The sequence below is a fragment of the Hippocampus comes genome, unplaced genomic scaffold (genome assembly GCF_001891065.2).
Source record: "Hippocampus comes isolate QL1 unplaced genomic scaffold, H_comes_QL1_v1.1 scaffold7, whole genome shotgun sequence".
Lineage (NCBI taxonomy): Eukaryota > Metazoa > Chordata > Actinopteri > Syngnathiformes > Syngnathidae > Hippocampus > Hippocampus comes.
The window spans coordinates 9,695,625-9,722,466 of NW_017842060.1; the positions used below are offsets into that span (position 1 = coordinate 9,695,625).

The window sequence follows — 26,842 nt, forward strand, 5'->3', positions numbered from 1 at the left end:
TTTAGGAGCTTTTTATTTAGTAGTCTGACCACTGACATGCGTGCTGGTCGGATCAGTTCTACTGAAGTGAGCCGCTTGTTTCTTTCAAGCTTATAGTGAAGGTGACGCAAGTTGCTCTCAGCAACCCATGCAAAAGAAAGGAAAAAAGCATGAATAATTGTGTACAGATACGGTCAAGAATCGATCACGCACAAAAATAATATCCCTTGTTCGAGGTTCGAGCAGATAGTTGAACAATTATGTTGAAAATGAAGTTAGAGCGATAACTCTTGGACCCTGCACAAAATAATGGGATCTAATACACGATTTACAATGTACAGTGTTATGAACAAAAAACACTGACTCACTTCTCACTTTAACAGGCAAACCTTTCACATATTTGTAACGCGAGACGGAGGCAAATCAGATGAATCTGACGTTGGATTGTCGTTCCTGTTAGCCAATCAAAAAGGAGTTTTTTTAAGAGGGCGGGTCTTAAGGCTGGCGTTTGAGGACTGGAGTGTTTCACCCAGACGCGTGAGAGATTGACCATCAGAGTTCCGCTTTGGTTCCAAGACAACACTAAACTACTTTATTTTGAAGATATCAGGTGATTTTATATCCGAGTAAGGTTTATTTTTGCTCGAGTTTATGCTATCTTGAGGTTTCATTTCTTTCAATCAATCGGCATGCATTATTGACTTAGTTGGGTCGAGTTAGTTTTATGTCTCCAGTCCATGCAGGAGAATAATTTTAGATTTTTTTGCAGGTAAATGCGCTGTATGTTCCCACTACATGCGTTCGCGTTCAAATTAACAACTACTGCGTTACTTAAGTGAGACTCTTATTTTAGCTGCACGTTGTTGTTGCCCAGCACAGTGAACGGCCACTTTATTAGGTCGCCTACACTTACACACAATATTGGCGCTGTCAGATATGTATTCATTTTGCACTATATAATGAAAATAAGTAAATGTAATCTTTTATTAGTATTTTTGTGGTCCTCTGGTTGGATTGCACTATACGGAGAAGGATGCAATCCCCAAAATAACGTTTAATTAATGCCGTTTTTATGTTATTTTGACGGAACAAACCTCTGCAACAAGTATCCAGATACTGTAGGTGACACTTTGTTTCAATGTCCAAAGCCTAAAGAGGGGGTGATGAGAGGATTAAAGCATCATCTTTTAACCCACATCTGGGAGGACAGACAGATTTGCAAATTATTTACGTGCCCCCATTTATTTATACGTCACATACATCTTTTAGCGAAAAAAGATGCAGATACCTGCAGATCAGGTAAAGTTCCCTTGATATTTTAGGAGCTTTTTATTTAGTAGTCTGACCACTGACATGCGTGCTGGTCGGATCAGTTCTACTGAAGTGAGCCGCTTGTTTCTTTCAAGCTTATAGTGAAGGTGACGCAAGTTGCTCTCAGCAACCCATGCAAAAGAAAGGAAAAAAGCATGAATAATTGTGTACAGATACGGTCAAGAATCGATCACGCACAAAAATAATATCCCTTGTTCGAGGTTCGAGCAGATAGTTAAACAATTATGTTGAAAATGAAGTTAGAGCGATAACTCATGGACCCTGCACAAAATAATGGGATCTAATACACGATTTACAATGTACAGTGTTATGAACAAAAAACACTGACTCACTTCTCACTTTAACAGGCAAACCTTTCACATATTTGTAACGCGAGACGGAGGCAAATCAGATGAATCTGACGTTGGATTGTCGTTCCTGTTAGCCAATCAAAAAGGAGTTTTTTTAAGAGGGCGGGTCTTAAGGCTGGCGTTTGAGGACTGGAGTGTTTCACCCAGACGCGTGAGAGATTGACCATCAGAGTTCCGCTTTGGTTCCAAGACAACACTAAACTACTTTATTTTGAAGATATCAGGTGATTTTATATCCGAGTAAGGTTTATTTTTGCTCGAGTTTATGCTATCTTGAGGTTTCATTTCTTTCAATCAATCGGCATGCATTATTGACTTAGTTGGGTCGAGTTAGTTTTATGTCTCCAGTCCATGCAGGAGAATAATTTTAGATTTTTTTGCAGGTAAATGCGCTGTATGTTCCCACTACATGCGTTCGCGTTCAAATTAACAACTACTGCGTTACTTAAGTGAGACTCTTATTTTAGCTGCACGTTGTTGTTGCCCAGCACAGTGAACGGCCACTTTATTAGGTCGCCTACACTTACACACAATATTGGCGCTGTCAGATATGTATTCATTTTGCACTATATAATGAAAATAAGTAAATGTAATCTTTTATTAGTATTTTTGTGGTTGTAGTTAGCAATGTTTTAAAACTGCGCTGTATCATGCTCTGTGCTTCTAATGGTACTATATGAGATGTACATTGTCAGTTAAAATTGAGCAAAATTCATTTTCTTAAGACAGAATGGTTGGTACAAGTGTGGTAGTGTCTCATGTTGTATTCATGTACCTATACTATTTATCTCATCATTAATGACTTGACAGACTGTGGCTGTACAGTCATCAAATGAGGTTTCAATCAGACCTTTTAGATTCAAATGAACGGATCCTCCAATTTGTCAGCCACATAATATGTGTGGCTGTTGTCATGGATTTATAGCTCTTCTAATATGACTCCTTTCCACATTTCTCATTTTAGGACTGACAAAAGGAGGCCAACTTCAACACCCAGAAGTTATGTCTTGTCTTGAATGGACGCCTTCTCCCCAGCCACCCCAAAATTCCTTCTCCTGTCTCCAATAAGTTCTCTGCCATTCCCTCTCTGCCCTTCAACCATCACCCTCACAAACTACTCTTCTCTATACCGATGGAGTCCACGCTCTCTTCAGATGAGCTCTTAAACAAAAATATGGAGTTTTCCTCTCAGCCTTTGTCTGAAACATGCCCTATTCTCAACACCGCTTCTGCTGGCCTGGACTGTAACCCCACAACATCCACAGATTCTTACCAATCTACCATCCCGAGGAGAAGAACCTTTGCCTCCGTAGCCCAGCGAGTGATCATACAGGAAAGACTTAGAAAAGCAGAAGAGGAAGATGACACTGATGAAGAAGAAGGTAAGATGTTAAATGATGCATTATCACGTAACAGAACAAAGATCTTTTGTTTCCCACTATCACCTAGCTTTTGGGCCAAAACTTAAGTATGTTTATGTTATTACCGTACTTGCCTATGGTCCATCATGGATATAAACCCGGGGTGCCCAATCAAAAAAATCTGACAAGCATGATAAGATCCTGATCATTTGAATTAGGTGTATTGAAGGAGGGAGACATCTAAAACAGGCTGGATATGGTCTCTCGAAGACCCAACTTTGGCACCCCTGATATAAGATATAACATAGCCTTATTGATAAATCCCACTGTCTTATCCCACTGTCTTTCTTTACAGATGAGGAACCAGAGGAAGATTTATCTAAGGACCAGATGGAGGAGAAAGCTGAAGCGGGTGATGCCAGAGCTCAGACCCGGGTGAGTTAAGACACATGCTTTACACATCTACTCTTGGTATTGTTTTCCACTGCGCCAGTTCATGCTGTCTGATTCTGTGCGAGCATCTATTTTTATCAATTTGCAACATGATGCCAACCGCCCAGCATGATACGTAAGATGTTGTTTTCCCTTCAAATGTGGTTTGAACCAAATGTGAAAGCTCACAAATGATGTGCTATTTCTATGTACTCATGGTCTTAAATTAAAGATAGCAAATGTACTTGCTTGGACAAATATTAGTACACTTAATGAACATTAAACTGTGGGGATTAACGGGGAAATTAATATGGGTCTAGCCACCAGGCTCTGGTCCTGCGTGCTTAGTTCTTATGCAGAGAAGCGTATCATGTCTTTGGACATACCAAGCCCTTAAATAACCACAGAGGGTGTGCGCATGTCAACAGCATTTGGATACATTCATAATACTTCACACATAATTGATGGATTGAACATATTTCCGTGATTCAAAACAAGATAGAGTCTATATTTCCATTCCACATTTAATAGTGACAGATATCCATTATAAAAATGTAAGTTAATATTAGCAAATAGTCATCTGAAACCTTCCAATGGCCTCTCCCACCCTTGCAGATAGCAATGTCTGTGGCCGGAGTGGAAGGAAACGACGGCTTCTAAAATAATCTGGGGGATTCATTAACCTCAATGTGGGATTTTTAGATTACTGTCTGTGCCTTACTATATGTCCTGGATCGTCAAGTAAACATGAGGTTTACCTTCTGTATCTAATGAAAATCCGAAACAACGCAATGTTGCCCACTGTTTTTCCTAAGATGAGGTTTTATTTCTTTATTTTTGTATGTATTTTTACTTGTATTTGCCTATAAAAATGCATCATATGACACATACACATCCAGCAAGGCCTATCTTTGTAGATCTCATTTCTCCTTGAGCAAGGCACCAAAACCCTAAAACTGCTTCTCTGAAACGAAAATGAAGAGAAATGTTCTATTTGTATTGTATTTTAGTGTTGGATCACAACTAACCTAATTTTTATCAAAATCATAATGAGATTTGATTTGTTATCTTAATTTTTGTATAAAACTGAGCTATAGCTCTTACTGTCACGATCTACTTATTTTTTGTATTTAGGTTAGGCCACAGTACACACAGTGAATTAATCTTCTTTACATCTCTTCTGTCCATCAGCTGGGTCAGCACTACTTGATTCTTGCCGAAGAGGAGGATAGAGATCTAAACAATCGTCTGGCTGTAAATTGGTTGATAAAAGCTGCAAAACAGGGAAGAAAGAGCGCAGCAAGAGCCTTGCAGCGCTGTTGGATCCGTAAAATAGGTTATTGTGCCAATACATATGTGTGCGTGGGGTGTGGGGGCAGGGCAGGGATGTGCATTGCTGATCTTTTTGGTTCTGGCATCCTCACCCAGGAATCACTGCAGAGAATCAGGAAGATGTTCGGAAACTGTCGGCAGAGAGTAAGTTTGAGAGGGCGGTGCGTAAAGCAGCCATGATGATGTACTGGAATCTTAATCCAGAGAAGAAGTCTAAAGTGGCCATGGTTGAGATGCTGGAGAATGTCAGCCAGGTCAACAAAGGACTGGGTATGAGCCACCCACACACATTCAGTTCAGTGTTATGATATGGTTAATGAGATGTACAGATACCCATTTTTGGGTACTTACATTTAAGCCTGACTACAATCACTGCATTTCCCGCAGCTCTTTCTGACTACGTAGACATAATAATACCCATAAACAAAATAAAATGTGTTGGACGTTGTATGTCAAGCTGGTGAAGTGGTTTCAGGTGCTGTACTATTGCAGCATTTTACGAGTAGTGATATTGTGTAGAAGAACAGTATTGTTATCAATACCGATACTCAGACGCGTCCGTCACAATCAGCACAATAGTGAAGTAGCAGGGAGGTTCATTTGTCTAAAAAGTTGAATGAATGCAAGTTGTAGTATTACACTAAACAAAATCTGACTATAGTTGTCCCATGTTCCCCTGACAGTGTGGTTGGATTGCTTACTTCAGAATGAATAAAGTCAGGCTTGCAAATCACTTTTTATTTTTTTCCCTGAACATTAGGGGATGCCGCAAAAAAGATATCTGGCCCCACTTCAGACGAGACTCAGAAAATACTGGAAAACATGGTCAGCAGTGAGAGTGAGTTTCCTAGGCTTTGAGCCTTAGAGAGAAATAGTTACAGTGCAGTCACTTATGGATGACAGTACACTTTGTCTCCTCAGCCAAGCAGCTGGTGGACTTGGACGACTTTGTTGAGATGACAAAAAATTACGCTCAAGGGATTGTTCCCTCATCATCCGAGACAGGAAAGCCCGATGGCACGGAGGTAAAATAAAAAAATATAAATAAAAAAGAAAAGAAGCACAAAAACAGAAAAGTCTATGCTCTGTGAAAAGTGTCGTATCTGTGATTTGGCGTGCAAGGCTGAGCTGCCCCCTTCAGAAGACAAGAAGAACCACGGAGGGTCTTGGAGTTTTGGCAGAAGTGGGATTGTTCTGGACGCAAAGCAGACTGGCGCCATTAAAAAAGCAATGGATATGAAATCCCGTTTGATGGTATCATCTATACAATGATCATTAATTTTGATGCTGGCATTCCTTCCTCAAGTGGTGTCTCCGGTGTCATCAGATGCTGCACTATCCAATCGATGCTGTGATGGATGTGAAGGAGCACCTGGTGGACTGGGCATCGCGGGCCGGCCTCCAGTGGCTGAGCACCATCATCCCTACGCAACATGTCAACACGCTTATCTTCTTCTTCATCATCAGTAACCTCACCATTGACTTGTTTTCCTTTGTCATCCCGCTGTTGGTCTTCTATCTCTCCTTCATCTCCATGATCATTTGCACGCTGCGTGTTTTTCAGAGGAGTAAGGTGAGTTCTGTTCTTTTTGAATATGAATTTCGTAAAAATAGGATCATTCGTGGTTGGCTAAAGGTCAAGCTTTATTCAAATTTTGAATGTTGGGTACAAAATAATGTTTGATCTACTGTATTTAAGAGAATCGGATCCTGATCGGATGATACGTTGCTGCAAAATTATTATTCATATGAGGGACGATTGGACAAATTATGTTTGATATTTTTTAAATGTTTTTTCTCATTATAAAAGTTAATGATTATAATGATGTGTGACAATCACAAAGATAGAATAGGAAATGATGGGAGGAATGTCTGCTCTTTGTAAAAATCAATGTGGTCGCTTAAAAAAATCTCTAATCTCTTCGAAAGTAGTCTTTCTTTTTACTCTTAATTCTCCTTGCTTTGACAGACCTGGGAGAACTTTCGAACTCTGACATCTCTCCTGACCCGCTTTGATTCTGGCCTGGATATTGAGCAGGCAGAGAACGACTTTGGCTGGAATAACCTCGAGCCATACCTCTACTTTATATTCTCCGTCTTCTTCGTCATATTCTCCTTCCCTGTTGCTGACAAGGGCTGGATCCCCTGTTCGGAGCTCTCTACGGTGGCCATCTTCTTCACGGCCGTCAGCTACCAGAGCCTCAGTCCTGTGGCTGCGACATATGCACGACAAGCAATGCTCATAGAGGTGAGAATGGTTACACACGATTGATTTCGTTTCATTTCCTCTATTTTTTCTAGTTGTTGTTTTTGAGCAGAATAAAACAAAGATAACATTTAATGTATAGAAGAAGCTAAATAGCAATAATTATAAACAAATATAATTAAGGCAAAAGCGTAATATGTACTGCTCAAGAAAGAAGTGGGAAGAAGGAAACCCCACCAACACATTAAATGCCACCACCACTGAGCGATGCATAGGTGTGTTTAAGATGAGTAAAGAAAAGAATACACAACTTCTAGTGATGTTGATCATCTTTCTCTCGCAATATACATGAATAGTGGATGATCGCCCAATCCTAATTCAATCTTAATTTGAATTAGAATATTTGGAATGAATCTCATTACAATTTAACTAATGAGCAAACAAGAATAAATGACTGAAATGTAATGAATATAAGATTTTGTTTATTTTACTACAATTTCTTGATTTTATTATTTCCAATATTGAACAGGATAAATTAATTATAAAAAATGAATCAGTCGATCATTAAATATATTCGACTCAACCATTATCTGGAGGGGAAAAAATGTCAATATGTGTATATTACAGGATTCATAATAATGTAAATGCTTGGTCCGCCAAGTTAAAGAATGGAGCAAGGCCACATTGGTCCACGGGCCATACTTTTTTACCCAGTCTCTGTGACGCATTTGTGTTTTTTGGGGGGTTTGACACACCAGCCTCTTTTTTTTTTTTTGTTGTTGTTTTTACAGTGGTTATATTCACCTGTGTGTTACTTCAGGTGGCATCGTCTCTTTGTGGCCTGACTCAGCTCCTCCCTGAAAACATGACAATGCTTGGCACCTTGGGACGCACCTTTGCAACTCTGCCTCTAGGGGAGTCAATCGTGCTGAAGCTCAGTCTTCCCTGCTTGCTGTATGTTTACCTTTTTTACCTGTTCTTCAGGTGAGCAATACAGGGAGCTTCTTTACTTATAAATAGTTGGAATAAGAATTTCATATTTCCTTCTTAGATACTAAGGGTTGAGATCCCATGTTCCGATGGATTCATTATAATACATTTTTGCTCTTTATTCTTTTGTTTTCTTCCTTCACTCTGTGACTAGCATGGCCAGAAAGCGTGGCTTTCGGGGGACGTACTGCATCCTGGTGCCCTACCTCGTGTGTTTCATGTGGTGTGAATTCTCAGTGGTGCTCCTCCAGAATTCCACGGCTGTGGGTATAATCCGCACCTGCGTGGCCTATTTCCTCCTCCTGTTTGCTCTGCCTGTTCTGGCAGTGGGCCTTGCCATCATGCTCTTAATCCAGCTCTTCAAGTGGTTCCTGGAGCTGGAGCTCACCAAGATGATAGTTACTTTAGTCGTATGCGCCATCCCCGTCATCCTGCGGCTCTGGACGCGGTTCAGCACGTCAATTCTGGGTGTTTTCCGCTCAGTGACGCAACGTGGCCCCGTTAAACTCATTTTACTTTGTATCTCCTTGGTGATTCTATTCTTCTCAATCTATGTGTACCACGCAGAAGGTCAGAAAGTCTACAACTCCACCTTGACGTGGGACCAGTACAGTCAGGTGTGCGGACCTCCTGCCTGGCAATCCAAAGGTATGGCCAAGACACAGATCTTCTGTAGCCACCTGCAGGGACACAGAGTCACCTGGACGGGCCGCTTTAGGCACGTCACCGTGGCTGAGACGGAGAATGGTGCGCAGTCTGTCATTAACATGTTGCCAGTGTTTCTTGGGGACTGGCTGCGATGCCTCTATGGTGAGAGATACCCAAAATGTGAGTCAAAGAATGTGACAAACCAGACAGTTTCCAGCTCTGCACCGGTTCAGGTCTCATTACCCATGCTGCTACGAATGCAAGAAGAGGAAGAGATGTGTCAGATCAAGGCTCTGGCAAAACACACCTGTCATGTCAAGCGATTTGACAGCTACCGCTTCCAAGTGACCGTAGGGATGATCAGGAACAAAAGCACAGAAGCGGATGACCAAGGCAGGGATATTGTGCTCATGGCCAGCCATGAATTCCGACAGGTCCTTCTCAATCTGGAACCTGGTAATATGGTGGAATTCTGCACCAAGCTGGAGGGCCGTCTCGGAGCCAAGGCCCCGGCCTTGGAGTTGAAGGCTATCAACTGTCTGGACTGTGTTTCCCCACTGTTGCCTGGTGGCAGGCAGGTAAAAATCGAGAGAGACTGGAGACGTACGACAATGCGAGCCCTGAATTTTGCATTTGATTTCTTCTTTTCTCCCTTCTTGTCAGTAAAGATTACTGGCTGAGAACAGACCCAAAAAAGACTCGAAGCCAGAACTACCGAGCTGTATTGTTCACACTTTAACTTCCCTTGAGTGCCCCTTTGATTTCTTTTTTTATTTATTTATTTTTTTTTTGTGATGAGATACACTCATGTCAACCAACAGACATGATTGTGAAAGAATTAAGGTTAACTTTTGAATGGGCACGTGTTGAAACAGCCAATTGTTTTTGCTCCCCTTTTTGGTGGAGCGAAACTAGCCAAAGTTTGACTGGAAAAGTCTACATTTCCTTTACATGCAGGATGTGTGTGTTTTTTAATCCAGTCCTTTCCCGGATTGCTTATATTGTTAAGAGTCGCGGGAAAGGTGCGGTCTGGTAAAAGGCAAACCTCAGCCTGGCCCAATCAGTTGTAGGGAATTGGAAAAAGTGTGGAATTGATCACATGCCAGCTGCACAAAAGTCACCGCTAGACTCTTACCGCTGACGTCACTTTAAACCCCACAATGATTCGTTTCCGGGCGTCATGTTGAAGGGTAGGCACGCAAAAGGAAAACACAAAGACAAGCCTTATCTTATTCTTGTTACCCTAATCGGTCATCAGTTTCATGTCTAGTTTTGTGAAAAAGGTCCCAATTAGGCCACTCCATCGACACATTGGGACTAGTCATTCGAAGTCGAAATGTAGAAAAACTGGAGTAGGTTGTCACTTTAGTTTTTGAAAAGTAAAGAGAACTAACCACCACATCTGTAGATTAATTTATCTTCAAAACTTCAGAGACTTATCTTAGGTTGAAATGATCACAATGCCACCTACCTTATGAACATGGCACCCATGTAAAAGAGATTTTGTGTTTCATTTTCTTTTGTGTTGCAAAAATGTATTAAATATTTTGGCACCTTAAAAAAAAAGGATTTGGTGATAGTTTTGCTTTTTACATTACACACGCCACATGTCTTATGTTAGGACGTATCTTACTATTGATGTCGCTTAATCAGAAGGTTAACCAGAGGAGTATTAATCGTTTTAATAGATATTTTATAGTTCCCAGATCAAGATAATCGCTATATGTTTTATAAAAGAATATTCTGATCAGGTCATCTACATTTTAGATGAAGCATATCAGCCACAAGATTTAATGGTGGTCATTCCTGACTACTAAATGGAGTCTGTGTCCTGTTTTTGCCCTCGTACTTGCCCTTATACTGTATATCGCAAGGTATACTTTACCTGGGCGAACTACAGGAGTGTTAACCTCTGCTTTTCTCTGACAATCACTGGTACTTCACTCGTACACTGTGAGTAAAAGTGGCTTCTTCATCCAAGCAGTGGCCTATATGGAAACATGCAATTACTATAAAAGTGCTTTCAAAAGAAACCCTATTTGTATGTTTGTTGTTGTTTTGACAAGCACAAGCTATTGTTACACCAGCTTGTGCTTATAGACTTTGAGTTACTACTTACCAGCCAAAAAAATTCACTGCGGTTCACATCCCCGTGACCCGTGACCCCTTGACTCATCCCCTCGCAGCCCCCATTTCTTACCGGGCTATTACTGAGCTCTGTGAAGTCTCTTATTTATTTTCATTTCTTCTATTCACAACCTGTCATGTTCGTTTCACATCCTGTTAACCTCTCACACCCAACTCAACCCAAGTCCTAGTTTTCCTCAACACGAGCAAAGCTGCAGCTCGATTCAATATATCACAAACGTAGAAAGAGTACCACTATCTGAAGTCAGAGTGAGTCATTTTATTAATGCACATTCCATCATTCACATTAGATTTTTTTTGTCTTCAATCTTTAAACATTTTTGTAAGCATTATAGATAATACAATTGAGTAGTGGCAACATGCTGCTGCTGCACCCCTGAACACAAATCCTCTCTTGGGTCGTATATGATGATGTAATCACAAGTGACACTGGTTTCAACTCACCATTGGAGCGCTAAGTCCTGAAACTTATATAATGTTTTCGATTACATAAACCATTTTCTTTTAGGTGATGGATTATATTTTGCCAAACCATTTAGTACAAGTTCTACACCCGAGATACTTCGCAGATACCAGTAAGGATACTGTCGTTTAAATGTGTGTGAACAATTGTGTGAAGAGTGAGGAAAATGTCACGTTCAAAAGATGTTTTTTTTTTTTGTTTTGTTTTTTTGCATGGTTTCACACAACGAACTCCCATTTTGCAGCAATTATTAAACACGATCCATTCCAACCCTGCACTGACACCGTCCCACATCCCGAACCACTTACATTAGTTGCAGTGGGACCAAGGTCACTTAAAAACAAAGCACTTCACTGTAAACAATCAATGTGTGACCAGGTCACACAGTTCAGTCCACGTCACCTTATTACAACACCTTACTGTACATTGTGGCTTTCAACGGTGCACCCCAGCGTAGCGTGCGGCACTGTGAGGTAAAAAGTGTGACGACGAAAACAACCTTCATTCCAGTGATACATTTCCATGACGTTTTATGTTTGAGCTATGGCATTCATAATGACCTTTCACCTTCATGCACATGAACCCTCATGACTCTTGGGGCTTATTTATTCAGATTCCTCTATTTCAATGATTGTACGCTTGACATTCGCATTTGAACCTACATTTGTTACAAAAAGCAACTTATGCCCATTTTTCATTTGATCGGCCTGAACGTGGGCAAGTTTGACCTTAAATACGAGGTGTCTGCCTAACTACCCCCACCCCCACAAGGCGAATACTTTGAAATAGCAGCAATCTAAAACTCAACACAAGCCCAGCACAGCAATTCTGTACAATAAATTCAAATGGTGATTTGTACATACTACCCCTTTCTTTGTTTAACCAGCAAAACACATATCAAAGCTATTGCATCAAGTATTCTTCTGGAATAATGAGTTGCTTCTATAAACGAGGTTCGTGTTCACTTGTATTTAACAATCTATTTCGTACATTTAGCGCTTGAGAAACAAAAGTGGCAGTGGCATAAAAAATAACACGCACTATTTACAGCATACAGTAAAAAGTGTATACATTTGTTACCTGCAGAAGAACTCATGATTTGAAAGCAGAAATACTGCCGCATTGTGTTTTGAATTGCTATTATTGCAACACGGGCGGACAAGATGACGGGTCACTTTTTGCTTGCAATCTCGTTTAAGAGCGCTGCTCTTCAAGAAGAGAGATTCTGCTGCAATTGTCACCAAACTTAAAAAAAAAAAAAAAAATGAATAAATTCCGGTTATTGTGGTCACCACAAGATCACCACTACCACGATGTTATACTTGTGGCACGTCAACACCACTTTTAGCCATCATTTCGAAGTATCAAACAATCTTGCTGTGCTGCTACCCAACACAGACTTAGTCCAGTCTTGGCAAACGCATGTAGAGCACAGCAGAGAGGAGTCAACATTTCGTGGTCCTTGTAGATGGAGAGATGTCCCTGCACCTCGATTACCAAAAATTGTACTGGATGGGCAGGAGACACACAATTGATCGGGGATTAAATGAATGTCATCGTTCATTGTTTATTCCTCCATTCTCACTGTGCATTTGTGACAACTGATGCAAACTAAAATGTTTGTCCGTTATTCACGTCGTTGCCCATCCCTGTCACTCTGCCTCCGGGTTGACCCGGTCCTGGAAAATGTACAGGTTGTTGGTTGCTGCTATAGCGATGATATTCTCTGACGGATGCCAGGCCATGTGTAGGATCTTCTTGCTGAAGTCCAAGCTATCGACGCCTACATCTCCGCGGCGACGTTTTCCTCCCGTGTAAACCCGGCGGGTACGTAAGACAGCCCGTGGCTTGCTGCTCTCCCGCCAGGCCTCAAGGGTCACACCCCTTCCCGTCTCCCTGTCAAACATCTGGAAGAAGCTGTTGTATGCCCCCGTCATGATTACGCTGTCAATAGAAAGGAAAGAAGATTGTTTGTGAAACTGTCCCTTAGATCAACAACCGATATAAGAGATATAAGACAAAGACATGAATTGACCTAAACCGGAAGCGCTAATGCCGCAGCAGTTGAACTAATTTGTAAGAAATCATGGCAGAAAACTAATCTAAACTTTGACATTTGAGCAGCCGTCATGCATGACATCAAGCAAGATCTCTGTATATTTTGCAAGACTACAGTACATCTTGCAAGATATTAGCGAACTTTATCTCCCGAGACCTCAACTCACGTCGTATCTAAATGCTAGGGAGCTGTAAATTATAAATAATGTGGAGTAAATGATGATGCTGTATCATTATTAAAGTAGGGCATACCTTTGTATCGATAGTGTCAGGTACATTTTTAACACTTTATATTGTTAAATACCGATAATTTATTTTAAAAAGTACCCATGTGGGGGCTAACCAATTATATCAATTGGTGGAAAAGAATTTACCAAATTTTGACAGAGAAGGTCTCTAATCAGACGCTAGCATCGGACAGACCAGCGCATCAATTAAAAAAAAAAAACATACTAAACAAATTGTTCGTCCCTAGCTTATCTTTCGGCCAATTAAAAGCTCTGATACGAATTTGTGACTAATCACATACAGTGAATCCTGCATGTAGCTCTCTCACATTCTTCGCATGTAAACTTGAATTGAGGCAAGGCAACCTTGGCTCAAAAGTTTCCAACGAGGATAAATCACTGCTTTTGTGACATATTCCTGGCGACCATGTACAGTATTTGGCAATGTTGAACATGACTGACTTTGTACCATTTCTTGTCATGGGGGGAAAAAAAGATGAAAATGATTCAGCTTATGTAATCGATTCCTTTGAGGGAATGAAAAAAGACACTCAACGTTTTGTTGTTGTCGATCACACTCACCTGTCTGAACTGTTCCAAACACACTCAAACTTGTCAAAGATGCAGTCGTTCTCATAGAGTGAGCACAGCTTACTCCTTAAGTATTCGTGGACCTGCATACAGAGAAAAGCAAGAAGCCGACATTTCTCTTCCATACCAGAGTTTAGTCACAATTCTATCTTGCATTTCACCTTTGCCTTCACTCTTTACCATGACACCCAAAATAACACTTTCTTACCTGATATGTCTCCACAGGGCCTTTGTCCATGTTCAAGTCCCACACCTTGGCGGTGAGGTAGTCTCTGGTCAGCAGGTAGCGTCCATTGTGGCTGAACTTGACATCTGACACAGAGGAGATGATTTCGGAAAAGAAGGAGCGGCTCCCTGGATCTTCCGGTTCTTCAAACACTGGACAATTTGATATTTATGGGAGACAAAATCGAGTGATCACACTTTTTCTACTGTTCAAAACACGTGATCCGGTTTTTGTTTTGTTTTTTTTAAGAAGGTAGGTGTCTTACATTTCGTGTGTTTGTCACAAAGCGCTGAAGACCTCATGTCACAGAGGCGCAGGGTGCCCTTGCTACTGCTGTACACAAACAGGTGACAGTGTTGAGGGTGGAACTCTGCTGCCGTTATCACCTCTGTGAGATCCTCCATGTTGGCTGGCTTTATGTCCACGATGTCTAGCAAAATGCTCTGTCAGGGGTCATACATGACAATGCTCATGCCACCACCGAAATGATGTACTCCTGAAAAATACTCTTGAGATCCAATGAAATGTTAAATGTACAAAGATAACATGTGTTTTACTTGTATATTGGAATGCATGAAAAAAATCCAGAAGATGTCAAGGTCATGGCAAGGGTAATTCATTCATGAGTGTGTCATGAGAGATCATCAGATGGGCCACGGGCAATGATCTAATTTCATTCAGTTGGACCCACACTTATTTATTCACGACAAATACGGTACTGGGACTTTATCTGAGTCCATCTATCTATGCCATGGCGGCTTACAGTTGACAGGAAGTACAATGCGATGGTTTTCCATCAGATGGCAGAAGGTGCATAATTAACCTGTGTCTGCACATGTTGCCATTCGCACAACAGAATAAGTCAAGGCACACACAGTAAAGTTGTGAAATGTTGTCAAAGCTCATTATTATTTCAGCACATCCTGGATACTTTTCCTGACATTTCTGTTTTGGTAGTGTGCCACGAGATTTTTCTCATATAAAAATACGTACAACGAGATGTGTGATGATGTTTTAACCCTTTCATGCACCCTGGAACCTGATAACATGATAAGCTGTCCACTGTAGTAACCGCTGTCCCTGAAAGGGTTAATTGAATCTCTTTGGTTTGGGCGGGTGTACCTGATGTTGTGGATAGAAAGTAGTAAGTACCCTTGTATATAGCCAGCATATTTATCCAACACGCACATCACTTATTTCAATAGCCCAGCTCACGCTTCAGCACATAATCAGGACCTAAACATACACCTCAACCAACCCCAGCATGCATGCACACGCTGCTCGTCTCGCTGTTCTATTTGTGGTGTCCCCGAGTGGTTCAGAAGTGCGCATACTTGCCCTGTGAATTATTTAAACCCTTCTTCCACACTACAAGAAGAATCTGATTTTCTAGGTCAGCTTATGTTTTAATGGGAACTTACGATTACCAACGGCACCCCATGAAAGACTGCAGCGTGTATCTGATGTATACTGTAGTCAGTATAAATCAAAACATGCTGGCTATTTTAAATATAAATGCTGAATTCATATCACAATAAACGGATTGTGTTTTTATTGCACGAACTGTATATAATAGGGGTGTTACCCCACACGACAACTGTTCAGTTTACCTACTTGCATTTAAAGCAACTAAAAAAATGCATACGTGGCACTTTGGAAGGTGTGTCATGTCAAAGAAGCATTAGCGATGAAACCCTGTGCATGTCGATACATGCATGTGTTCCACCAACTATGCTGAATGATGTGCTTCTTTGTCAAATGTGACTGTTCTTCAAAGGACATTTTTCCCTCTGAAATTATATGGATACCAAATGAATAGTGCAATCAAATCCAAACGTCAATTTGAGTTGGTGAAAAAAAAAAGGAATCAGTAAATAACAGCGAATGAGCCCACAGAGAACGAAAATGGATGAGGAAAACAAGCAGGAAGGATACTGAAGCTGCGGTCAGTGATGCCCAGATGCCACATATTGATACGCAGGTCATCAGCTGACAGGTAGGTTTCCCCATCACTGTTGACCGAAATGGAGTTGACATGATAGGTATGACCATTGGAGAACACTCGTCTGGGGCGGACCTCGACCATCAGATCTGTGGGTTTCAGTACTGGCACCTACAAGACGGATGAAAATGAGTTACAGTACAATGCATCTGAGCCAAGGAATGTGTGGGTGTGTGTGTGTGCGCATTCACACACCTGCAGGGAGGTGATGGTGGAGATGTCCTTGAGGCGGCCCTCCTCATCTTTCAAATTATATCCCTCTGGTCTCTTGTCTCTTTCACTCACCTTCCACAGTTTAATGGTCTTATCTGTGAAATGCCAAATCGCATTTTCACAACCCCATATGGAGTTGAGGTTAGTCCAGGAGAAAAATGAAAATATAAACAAATAAAATAGAAAAGTAGTCAGCGGGATTGGCTACTGATGTTGAAAGTTTTAAAGTACTTTGGGTGAAGACTGAAGGCTTATATCGTAATACTGACATTTTTGAATTAATAATAGCAGAATGTAGTGCCCTTATTTTGCGGAGCACCAAAGAGATGAATTGAGGACGCATCACAACATGTCATAGCAATCGCTCGATAGATAACATACAAGTATGGCCCCTACAGGCTGTCAGTTGTACATGGATGACTTCTGTGCAATCTGATGGAAGGCAGAGTGTGTGTTTTCAGATGGTGTCAAGCCATAATTACCATAAAAGTTATTTTCTGTCGATGACCTCACCCATTACCAACTAAGATCAATCACATCAATCACAAAATACGGTTTGTATTAAACTGTGATGCTTACAGTTATTATTTGGGAGTAATATCCTTTGTATGTCTGGCTGACTTGCCATTTCTACCGGTTCTCTAGGGACCAGCTGGCCACTTTGAATGGCAATTTTCAAACAGCCTCATGGGCATGACATCCATGTGGCTTTTGTTTTTCCAATAGACTCAATTTTGCCGATACCAACGCGTGGCCAAACAGGGATGTGACCAGGAAAAGCAATCAGAGCAATGTTGTTGATCTACATTGTTGTCTACTAGAATGTTTAGATCTAAATTCAGAAGTGAGGTTTTGGAACAAATGATAAGTTGATCTGTGTTGCCATTACAATTTATAAGATCTTCTCACCGTTGGTGGAGAGGAGAAAATGTGCAGCATTCTGTTGTGACAGCCATTTAATCTTGTTGATTTTCTCTTCAATCTCCAGACTCTTCAGGTAATCAAAGTCTGGCTCGTGGCTCTGGAAGGTGCTGTATACATTATACTCCCCCGAGTCCCCAGTCTCCAACACCTCCTCGGACTCCCCTTTAGACTGGCCAAGAGTTGGAAGAATCAAACCCTGATTTAACTCTACTGAGGTTTGGAGGTGCTGACCAGAATAATGTTATCTACTTCAAACATATTTTGTGAACAATTTTGTCTGCCACTGACCTCTGTTTCTCTTTGGAAGATGACCACTCGGCCTCCTTTATCCCCCGTGGCCAGTAGGTCGCCTGTCTGGTTGAACTCCACCGTGGAGATGACATCAGCTTGGAACAGAATAAAATGGGAGTGGTTAGCCAGAAGAAAACTTACTGGATTTATGATTCATTTATTTCTGCAAAGATGGATTGCACCCATTGGGCCACACAATATTGAGACACAAGAGGCAGATAACATGCCATCTGTTCTACTACCTTCAGTGACATAGTCTCGTAGGAAGGTGTGGTTGATCTTGGGGCTCTCAGCGTCCTCGCCCATCTGAAGCTGAAGGAGGGTGACCCGCCAGCGTGCCCGTCCTGAGGGGAAGGGTCCGATCCGTTCTCTCGCTTCCCACCCAGGCTCCGCCCATGCTGCTAAGGCCTAGCGTTGGGGCCTGGAACAAGGCATCCTGGGTAACCAGCAGGCCAGGGGGAAATGGGAAAGGTAGTAGCGAGCAGATGGAGATGGATAATGAGCTTGAGGGGTGAAGTTTAAGGATGCCGGAATGTGGAAAACAGTGGAAGAAAGGATCGAGGAGAAAAAATTGGCAGGTAGGGGAGTGGACAAATGAATGTGATTGCTGGTGATGAAGATAAAGAATAGGCATGTCAGAAGGCAGGCTGACAAAGCATGAACACAGCATGCCAAAGTTTTGACCTTTAGTGTTACACACCCGTTAGTGAAGGTTCACTTGTACATATGAAAAAGCTCTAACAATGAATGTACAGTAGCAGCAAGGGTGATGGAGGGAAAATGACACGATGCTCCACCAGATCTGAAATATGAATCTTGTACATATACTGTAGTTGACACTGTAAACAAGAATATACAAATAATTTCTGGATTCAGCCTATGATGCTCTGCCAGTAAATACAAGGGTGTGGTAGCCTTCGCCACGTATTTTCCAGATCGCTGCCCACACTCTCCCTCACACACACTTGTCAAATAGATAGTCCTTGATGGAGAGCAAAGGAGAACGTGCTGTCTTGCCTGCGCTGCAGGAGGACGGGAGGCACGAAGGTAGACAGGCCTCAGCACACCTACCAGCTGCCGTGGCTGCTATATTCCTGACGCCGTGTGAAGGTCCTCCGCAGTGTGCCTGAGAGAGGATGACAGGGGGGGAGAAAGAGTGGCGGTGAGAAGAGGGGAGGAAAAGGTGGAGGAAAATGAACACGAGAGGGGAACAGCAAGGAGGATGTGGATTCACTGTGCAATGATGCTGCTGAAGTGATCCTGTGCAGCATCCACTGTGTCATGGCAGCCTCCTCTATCGGCAGCCAATCACAAAGCCGATGGCCTTCCAGAGCCCTCCCACTGCAGCTGATGAGGGGGGAAGAGGCCTGCAGGGGGAGCATGTTGACCCTCAATGGTGCGTAACAAGGCTCAAATCCGGGATTTTTTTTTTTTTTCACGTGAAATTAGAATTCATTGTTTGTATGACGCCTTAAAATAATTGATTGCCCAGAAATCCGTATCCTGATTTTTTAAAAAATGACCTCATTTGACTCAGGGATTCACTGACTTTTCATTCTTCGAATATCCAGAAGGTTCCTTTGCCTCATCGTGACAAGTAAGCAATTTATTTCCAACTGCAGTCAGATCCGTTTTCATTACTCGCTTGCTCCCCTTTAGAGAGACCGTATTGTGAACCAGGCGGACTTGTGTATTTCTATACCGTATCTGTGTCAGTGAATTATGTCATACAAGCAAGATCAAAAGTTAGAGTGACATTTCTACACGTTAGTAATAGTTAGTGAAGTCAAGAGCCACAATATTAGGTACGATTAAGGACGTTAAGTTTAAAGAAGTTATCTATATTTGTGTATTATTTTGCTTGTTTTGATGATAGTTTGTATGTATTGCAGTTGCAACATACATATTTTACTGTATACTGTACTTAGTACTTATAGATACTGTACACATTTTATTTAGGCTTACATGGAACTCCTCAGTAGCACGGTGGTTGACTGGTTAGCATGTCCTTGTGTTTATTAAACAGTAAATAGTTTACAAATGAAATACAAAATAAAAATATTATTTTATATTTTTAATCCTGTAAATGTAAATAACCTAAGTGATGACAACTGTAGGGTGCTGTAGTTGCACTGGTTTTATATATACAGTATTCATTAACTCACGTTGTCCTCTAGATGACAGTCGTTCATTTTGCTTGGGCGAAGTGGCAGCATATTATATTCCGTCGAGGAAGAACTCGTTCCAGCGACAGGGGGGAAAAAATGACAGGGCGCGCAAAAAGAAAGCCCAAATCCATTCAGGTAAATTCTCGCTACCCCAACCGTCTTCCTTTGTACACGCGGATACCGATTCAAGAAGTGATATTCAAGCTTTAGAGTTGTTTCACACGGCGTTTCGAATAGGTTGCAAAGTGCTTCGTGTTCGGGTTCTTTGGCATGCTGTCTGGACAGCGGTGCAACAACATGGCAGTAGCAGCACCGCACAGAGCGGACGCTTGGGCAAAAACATAGAAAAAATATGGCGTCACCTTTTCACGGTGATTGTTGACTTGTCTGACTCGTGCACGGTGTAGCTCAACAAGAATGCATGGTAGGTATGAGTTACTAAATGTTGTGTACGCCGCTGAGGTGCAAAACTAATCAAATACACTTTGCAAAAAGTTGCAATGATTTCTTCATAGTGATGAGCCACCAGGGTCCGCAAAGCATTTTCTGATTGTTTATTATTTACAACTTAAACTGTGAAACAGTATTCGTTTCATTCAATTGTAATAAGACCGCCGTGACGTTTTGGCGAACTTCGACAGCCATGTATTGAGTAAACAACCGAGCATGAGCTTTGTAAAAGATTTTTTAATGTACATTTTGATGGATGTGTTCCAGTCTGTATATTGCCATCAAAATTCAACGGTGTTTTGAGAAACCACGGAGTTCTCTGCTGTATTTTCTTCACTCATGAAGTGTATTGCTTTGTCCTAGAACATGCTTCTCTTGACACGGCAGTGCCTGAAAAAATGTAATTAAAAGAGGAATATATTTGTTGAAGAGGTCCCAGAACTAAAAATTAACTCTCCATTTGGATAACATAAATTTGTTGCATCCAATACTGTAACGGCTTTTGGTTGTAACAAGGTAACATACAAAATACAAAGATTGCAAGATATGCTGCGAAGAAGAGTTACTTTCATACTAGTAAATTGCCAAAACATGAGAATGAGAACAAAGACGAAACTCCAGCAGACAACTTCACAGCAAACTCTATTGAAGACACAAACTAAAGAGCACCACTTCTTTCTTCTGTTGTTATGTTGGCATGCACTTGATTACAATTTCTCAATGTTTCTGTTTTTGTCAGGAGTCGGGAGAAGGTAATGTAGAGGTGAAGAAACTGTGTCCTGATGATGTCACGGCAGCGCCCCTGTCCAAGGTGTCTCAACAGCAACGAGACGAGATACTGCAGCTCTACAAACTGCATATGCCTGATGACCTGTACCATTTCTGGGATTTGTGCAAGGAGCTTTGCCCAGACAACCCCTGTGGTGAGCCCATCGTTATTTGTTCACCATTGTGTGTGTGTGTGTGTGTGTGTGTGTGTGTGTGTGTGTATCATCTTTACAGTATGAATATCAACTAATGGATCACTTATTTACAATATTGTTTTCTAGGTGCCCTGAAAGACACACTTGGTTTACAGCTAGTTGGTCCTTTTGACATCTTGGCTGGAGCTCACCAACACTGCAAAAATGCTTCTCCTAACTTCCACCTTCACTGGAGGTATTTCTACGACCCACCAGAGTTCCAGACCATTTTACAGGGTAGTGAAGAAAGCCAGCATCATATCGGCTACTACAGGTACGAAAACATACACCATCTAATACTACATTGTCAATCTCTCTCTTTTTATAAGTCTTCAGAAGAGACTATTTTTTGGTCACTGGTCGTTTTTTCTTCAAACTTTTAACAGAGATAATCCAGACTCCCTCCCCTCATTTGTTGGGGAGAATGAAGCCAAGAAGGGTTGCACTATAACACCGATGGGAGACAATGTGTTTGCTGCTGTTCAGTAAGTACTGTCAGAGCTCATTCCATGCTTGCATTCGATGGACCAAATCACATTTCTCGTTTTAGGGACATATCCAATAAGTTGTAATCAATTAAATGAAGTTATTAATTTGTAGAAAACAGTGTAAGCAGCTCAGGAAACTAGAGGCTGTGGAAATGGCAAAAATATACTTATGGTGCGACAAAAGCTTGTCGGAAGAACATTGGTGAGGGTCCGCATTGTCTCAACCTCTGTTCTAGTTCATCACAAATGTATTTGATCAGGGTTGAGGGTGATTGTCCGCAGGGAGGAGAATTCTTTGCAGGCCCTTTCAGCTTCGTTTTCTCCTTGCACGTTTTTTGTTTGTTTTTCTGTGCTGAATAAATATGCAAACAAACAAACACAACAAAATAATACAAAAATACTATCTGTATTCTTTGTGTAAGTCAAGTGACTCATTGAACTACTATATGTTTTACTGCTTGACAGCCTGTTCCTGCTAAGGAAAAAGAAGGAGAAGGGCAGGCAGAAAACCGAGGAAGATTTAAAAAGCCTGGAGGCAAAGCTGAGTGAGCGAGCAGAGACTCTAAACTTATCTCTAGAGCAGAAGACCAAAGGCATGAAGCAGCGGGACAAGAAGGTAGCTCCCCCAAAGTTAGAAGTGTAACCTCACTCGTAAGATTACTCTGCTTACTGTATGTCCTCTTTTTATGCTTTTCAAAATGCATTTCTGATATCCGCACTTGTTAGTGGGGTATATGTTTAGCATAAGCAAGTTAAGTGTAGCCATGTCTGTCTTTCCATGGGATATTGGGAACATTATCACATAAAATTAAAGTGCAACAACCCCTGAGTATCACCCTCAAAATAATACTTTTATGATCTGCCGAAATGACATATTAAATCCTCCCTAGGTTGTCGCCAGAACCTTCCACGGTGCTGGTATTGTTGTACCTGTTGACAAGAATGATGTGGGATACAGAGAACTTCCAGAAACTGATGGTCAGTCAATATGTATTTTTATTTTGTGTGTGTGTGTGTGTGTGTGTGTGTGTACATAAGCAATACAGTGTCACCTTAATTGAGTTCAATTTGAGTTCAATTTGTTCCGTGACCAAGCTCATAACTGTTCACCCCAAGATGAAATTAATTTCCCTCATTGAAGAGAAAAAAAAAACTAATCCATCAAAAACAGTTATAAAAGTCAGTATGCATTTTCCACAAAAAAATGACTAATATGCGAAGGCGCGGTTAACAAACTGAGAGTATGCGGGCTCCACTGTACTCTTGAAACTGTAAGCAGAGAGGATCCTGGTGTCCTTCGGTATTCGTGATTTATTTGTTGCTTCTGATCAATTATTATTTCTTCTCTTTATTCTCCATCCAGTTGCTCTGAAAAAGATCTGCAAAGCCATTGCAGAAGCTCGGAATGATGAAGAGCGCGTCAAAGCCTTTCGACCTCTTCAGGAGATGATCACGTTTGTTCAGTTTGCTAACGATGAATGTGACTACGGCATGGGCTATGAACTCGGAGTGGACCTTTTCTGTTTCGGATCCCACGTAAGTAGTGTGGAATACAATGAGTATGTCATTAGGAGACGATTATTCTAATAATAGGTTTATCTCTTGATTATTTTGTGAAATAATCGATTATTCGGATTAAAAAAATTGTTTTCGAGATAATGTCCTGTTTCTAAGACAGGACATTATTTCACATTGAAAGTGCAGAAAATGCACAAACATAAGATGGATGGATAAATTGATTATGATGAAGTTACTGATAAAATCCGGAATATGTCACAAAATGGACAAAAATGTTTTCAGACGTAAAGCTGATGCTTGCTTTTTGTTTTTTTGGACACAGATAGTCAGTCTGCTTTCATGGAGGCCTACATAAATTTGACAACATATACCGGGGGTAGGCAACTCTGGTCTTCGAGAGCTGCCGTAGAAGCTTATTAATCATCATTTCAATCAAGTATGTTCAAAACAGGCAGGACAGCGACTCTCTCAGACCAGAGTTACCTACACCTGGTTTATATTTTTGAGACTTTGGACAATTTAAAATTACATAACTTCTCAAAACTTTGCACCTCGACGATTGAGATCTGCTCCCCGGTCATGCTTATTGTTCCTCGCTTGAGTTGAGTTTTGTTCTTCAGGATTAATGACGACAACATGGTGACAAATTCTGGTCAAACATATGTCTTAATTGTCTCCTCTTTCTCCAATAGTACTTCCACAAGGTTGTCAAGCAACTCCTACCCATGGCCTACAATTTACTAAAAAGGAATTTGTTCATAGAGATTCTGGAGGCCCACCTCACCAGCCGTAGCCATGACAACCTGGACCAGCTCTCATCTTGCTAAATCTGTCATGAGCACATCACAATTTCAGTTGATAATATTTCCCCTCCATGTGATCCCATGTGTGTCAACGTTCGTCAACCCTGGTTGTATTGGTGCTGCTGTTATTAATCGTTTGTTCATTTTTTTTTCCAATGTAAAATAAAGTATTTTTTTATATTTTTAACATCAGTCCTGCCTTTGTTTCTTGATAATGTGTTATAAATGTATGTCATATGATCATTGCAATATATCGACGTTTCCTTTGTAGAGTGACATCATTTTATAGCGCACATGCGTTGCATAATTTGAAGACGTTGTCATTCGTATGAATGATTGTGATCCCATGTGGAATAGTCAGGGGGCAGTGTCACACAGTTATAAAGGTAAGTGAATGACTCTCCACAAAACACGTCTGCAACTGAAGTTAGAATTAATTACAGTTCAACGCCATATGCAGACCTACACAGATGGATCCAAACTATTTAAAACGATCATTTGCCATTTTGAGTTTTTTTTTAAAACAACAGTTTGTCAGAACACCTGCTCTACTGCCCAAGACTGATTTAGTATTATTTCCTGTTCGCCTTCATTAAATCTGTTGCTCTCCGTAGGGACCCAGGCCAAGGTGGGAGCGTAAGGACATAGTGAGCTTTTATAGCTTGTCAAACTCAGTTGTACTTACCACCTATGAATCTCTCTTCAGTAAAAATGATTTTGAAAGGCTTTTAAAGACACTAAACGACAAATGAACTTTTCCTTCCATGGACACTGCAGTGGAATATACGAGGGGTGGAGGCACCTTCAGCAGAATAAGAATGCCATGGGTCCTGCACGTCGTTGCGTTTAAATCCATCGGCAATAGGTAAATTACACAAGCTCCTATTTTAAAAGTATCGTGTAACCCCGCCATACATTTAGTAAATAAATCTGATTGCTTTCTGCTATAATAACGTTATGTAGTTTTTAGGAAAGAGAAAAAGAACAGATGCATTTTGAGAGCGATACATGTTGTTTTAAATTGTTACAGTTGTTTTTGCTTGTTTCCGGAGTTCCCGGTTGACCTTGAATGCAGCATCGATTCTGCAGCGTTTCGGGGAAGCGCGTCAGAGGCGCGTTCTCGCCACACGCGCTCAAGAGGCAGAGCAGCATCCCATGAACACAGGAAGCACTGGTTTGCCTTTTAAAACAACACTTGCGTTTGCCCTCCATCGTCACAGACTACTCACATCGCCACGGGATGAACACCCCCGAGCCGAGTGGATTCTGAGGCCATCCCACTAACATCCATCTTGGACCGGCTAAAGGACCCCCCCGCGCCATTCCTCGACTTTTGACCGCGTCGCTACCAGCTGCAGCCAGACAGAATGTCCAGCAGCCCTGAAGACACTCTCTCCAGGGGCGGCGGCTCCGACCTTAAACTAGCCTCTTCGAACAACACGTCCCCGGAAGGTGGACAGCCGCCGCCGCTGCACCAGAGCCGAATACGGCAGGTGGGTGTCATCCGGTCCGTGGGACCGCTCAGTGATGCTGAGTTGGCAGCAGTGATAGGCGTTGCCGTGTCTTCTCACATCTACGCAGCTCACCTCCACCGCCTCCCAGATGTTGCAATATTATTTACCATATGTGGAGAAGCTTCTTTACACAGAAAACAACTACTGTGTTGATGAGTGTTTGATTGTGCATTAGGGGGAGTGTCAGAGGTAACCGAGTGAGTTGTCAACAACACAAGGCCTGTATTGACGCTCACAGACCTCATCAAGTGAATATGAGATGCTCGCATCTTGCATTTGTGTCTAAACAAGACCTGCATTATATAAAATGTCAACATATAATTAGCCTGGAGGACCTGGTGTTGTCATGTGTTTTTACTTGGTGATGTAAGGCAGTTGACTGTGGATATTTGTCCACCTCTTATGCTTCTGCCTGACACTAATGTGATTTCAGTAATGGACTGTAGTGCGAAGCACACTTTACTACCCCATCATTGCTGGGTGGGGCCACTGAGCTCACTTACTTGGATGCGATCAGGAGACTTTAGGATAAAAAGCCTTGAAATATTAATTGCTATGATTTCATTCAGGCTTCTCGAAGTAGCATGCGCCATAAAATTAACATTTTCATTTCCTTTTGGAGCTAATAATACCTGAAGCCACCTTTGTGCAGTCAGCTAGCGTCGTCACCCCCCATGGTTTTTTGTTTTGTTGTTTTCAGACTTTTGGTTCTCAGCTTGCTTTTTTTAATTACTTTTTCTAGCGACATCAGCTGTGTAAATAGTGTGGCACAGTGGCAGAAAATACACACTGATTTGTTGGACATCAGAGAAAATGTCTGCACCTTTTTCATGGCCATCAAATGTGCATGCTTGTACTGCTTTAAAGGCTTCCACCTCAGTGACAGGCCAATGCAACTAAAACAGTTTTTTTTTTTCTGAGTGTGTCGTGTCGACAGCCGTCATTGTAGGTTAGCCAGTATTTTGTCTTCATTTCTTTATTTTGGTTGGTTGCTGTTACAAGAAAGCAATCTTTGTGTGCGAAGAGTTACATTTTGTGTTTCTCCCATTCTGACTGTCAAACGGAAATTAAGTGACAAATTCACCAATGTAGTTGTGCACATGGCTGACTTTGGTGCACTCAGCGTGGGATAGATTCCCCACTCACTTACTTTAGGTGCAAATGAA

The 26,842-nt window shown here is 41.5% G+C and overlaps 4 protein-coding genes and 1 long non-coding RNA gene across 16 annotated transcripts in view; 3 read left to right on the plus strand and 2 right to left on the minus strand.

Moving 5' to 3' along the window:
* Positions 1 to 532: 532 nt before the first annotated feature.
* On the plus strand, positions 533 to 9,906 carry wfs1a (Wolfram syndrome 1a (wolframin)). Of its 7 annotated transcripts, XM_019862527.1 has the most exons (13): positions 1,799 to 1,885; positions 2,626 to 3,043; positions 3,378 to 3,457; positions 4,646 to 4,790; positions 4,883 to 5,056; positions 5,547 to 5,624; positions 5,708 to 5,811; positions 5,909 to 6,040; positions 6,114 to 6,359; positions 6,756 to 7,034; positions 7,813 to 7,976; positions 8,137 to 9,341; positions 9,465 to 9,906. In XM_019862527.1, exons 2-12 carry the CDS (start codon positions 2,794 to 2,796, stop codon positions 9,308 to 9,310), a joined length of 2,826 nt encoding a protein of 941 aa, XP_019718086.1. In that variant the 5' UTR covers positions 1,799 to 1,885; positions 2,626 to 2,793; the 3' UTR covers positions 9,311 to 9,341; positions 9,465 to 9,906. The 7 variants fall into 7 exon arrangements, with proteins under 7 accessions (XP_019718088.1, XP_019718090.1, XP_019718086.1 ...); XM_019862529.1 differs by lacking the exon at positions 1,799 to 1,885 and adding an exon at positions 533 to 589 and having other exon boundaries at positions 8,137 to 9,906; XM_019862531.1 differs by lacking the exon at positions 1,799 to 1,885 and adding an exon at positions 603 to 748 and having other exon boundaries at positions 8,137 to 9,906.
* Positions 9,417 to 10,419, minus strand: LOC109511432 (uncharacterized). Its single transcript, XR_002167329.1, has 2 exons — positions 9,778 to 10,419; positions 9,417 to 9,675 (listed from the first exon to the last, which is right to left on the minus strand). It is a non-coding gene; the product is annotated as an uncharacterized LOC109511432 (long non-coding RNA).
* A 603-nt stretch (positions 10,420 to 11,022) lies between these two features.
* ppp2r2ca (protein phosphatase 2, regulatory subunit B, gamma a) lies at positions 11,023 to 19,111 on the minus strand. Of its 4 annotated transcripts, none has more exons than XM_019862537.1 (10): positions 18,845 to 19,111; positions 18,016 to 18,194; positions 17,771 to 17,868; positions 17,468 to 17,651; positions 16,541 to 16,653; positions 16,279 to 16,456; positions 14,609 to 14,773; positions 14,326 to 14,495; positions 14,109 to 14,200; positions 11,023 to 13,185 (listed from the first exon to the last, which is right to left on the minus strand). In XM_019862537.1, the coding sequence occupies exons 2-10, from the start codon at positions 18,077 to 18,079 to the stop codon at positions 12,894 to 12,896; spliced, it is 1,356 nt and encodes a 451-aa protein (XP_019718096.1). In that variant the 5' UTR covers positions 18,080 to 18,194; positions 18,845 to 19,111; the 3' UTR covers positions 11,023 to 12,893. The 4 variants fall into 4 exon arrangements, with proteins under 4 accessions (XP_019718096.1, XP_019718095.1, XP_019718092.1 ...); XM_019862536.1 differs by having other exon boundaries at positions 18,016 to 18,209; XM_019862533.1 differs by having other exon boundaries at positions 18,016 to 18,380.
* A 189-nt stretch (positions 19,112 to 19,300) lies between these two features.
* hpf1 (histone PARylation factor 1) lies at positions 19,301 to 24,354 on the plus strand. 3 transcript variants are annotated; one of them, XM_019862540.1, is made up of 8 exons: positions 19,301 to 19,370; positions 21,131 to 21,314; positions 21,441 to 21,627; positions 21,740 to 21,838; positions 22,307 to 22,457; positions 22,732 to 22,819; positions 23,205 to 23,377; positions 24,052 to 24,354. In XM_019862540.1, the coding sequence occupies exons 2-8, from the start codon at positions 21,251 to 21,253 to the stop codon at positions 24,184 to 24,186; spliced, it is 897 nt and encodes a 298-aa protein (XP_019718099.1). In that variant the 5' UTR covers positions 19,301 to 19,370; positions 21,131 to 21,250; the 3' UTR covers positions 24,187 to 24,354. The 3 variants fall into 3 exon arrangements, with proteins under 3 accessions (XP_019718099.1, XP_019718097.1, XP_019718098.1); XM_019862538.1 differs by lacking the exon at positions 19,301 to 19,370 and adding an exon at positions 19,958 to 20,076; XM_019862539.1 differs by lacking the exon at positions 19,301 to 19,370 and adding an exon at positions 20,092 to 20,365.
* Positions 24,355 to 25,270: 916 nt separating this feature from the next.
* ank2a (ankyrin 2a, neuronal) overlaps positions 25,271 to 26,842 on the plus strand; it is a 76,984-nt gene continuing 75,412 nt past the window's right edge. The window contains exon 1 of the mRNA XM_019861745.1: positions 25,271 to 25,655. Within this exon, the coding sequence (XP_019717304.1) occupies positions 25,530 to 25,655 (126 nt within the window). The 5' untranslated portion in view covers positions 25,271 to 25,529. The remainder of the gene's footprint in view (positions 25,656 to 26,842) is intronic.

Excerpts from the sequence above, each read along its gene's own strand:
- wfs1a (XM_019862529.1), top strand. The coding sequence starts at position 2,794 with ATGGAGTCCACGCTCTCTTCAGATGAGCTCTTAAACAAAAATATGGAG. Across the intron at positions 6,041-6,113 it reads ATATGAAATCCCGTTTGATG|ATGCTGCACTATCCAATCGA; the intron begins GTATCATCTATA and ends CGGTGTCATCAG. Across the intron at positions 7,035-7,812 it reads GACAAGCAATGCTCATAGAG|GTGGCATCGTCTCTTTGTGG; the intron begins GTGAGAATGGTT and ends GTGTTACTTCAG.
- ppp2r2ca (XM_019862537.1), bottom strand. The coding sequence starts at position 18,079 with ATGGGCGAGGACGCTGAGAGCCCCAAGATCAACCACACCTTCCTACGA. Across the intron at positions 16,654-17,467 it reads TTTTCTCCTCTCCACCAACG|ATAAGACCATTAAACTGTGG; the intron begins GTGAGAAGATCT and ends GGCATTTCACAG. Across the intron at positions 14,201-14,325 it reads GCCCTGTGGAGACATATCAG|GTCCACGAATACTTAAGGAG; the intron begins GTAAGAAAGTGT and ends CTCTGTATGCAG.
- hpf1 (XM_019862538.1), top strand. The coding sequence starts at position 20,038 with ATGACAGGGCGCGCAAAAAGAAAGCCCAAATCCATTCAG. Across the intron at positions 21,315-21,440 it reads TTGCCCAGACAACCCCTGTG|GTGCCCTGAAAGACACACTT; the intron begins GTGAGCCCATCG and ends ATTGTTTTCTAG. Across the intron at positions 22,820-23,204 it reads AGAACTTCCAGAAACTGATG|TTGCTCTGAAAAAGATCTGC; the intron begins GTCAGTCAATAT and ends TTCTCCATCCAG.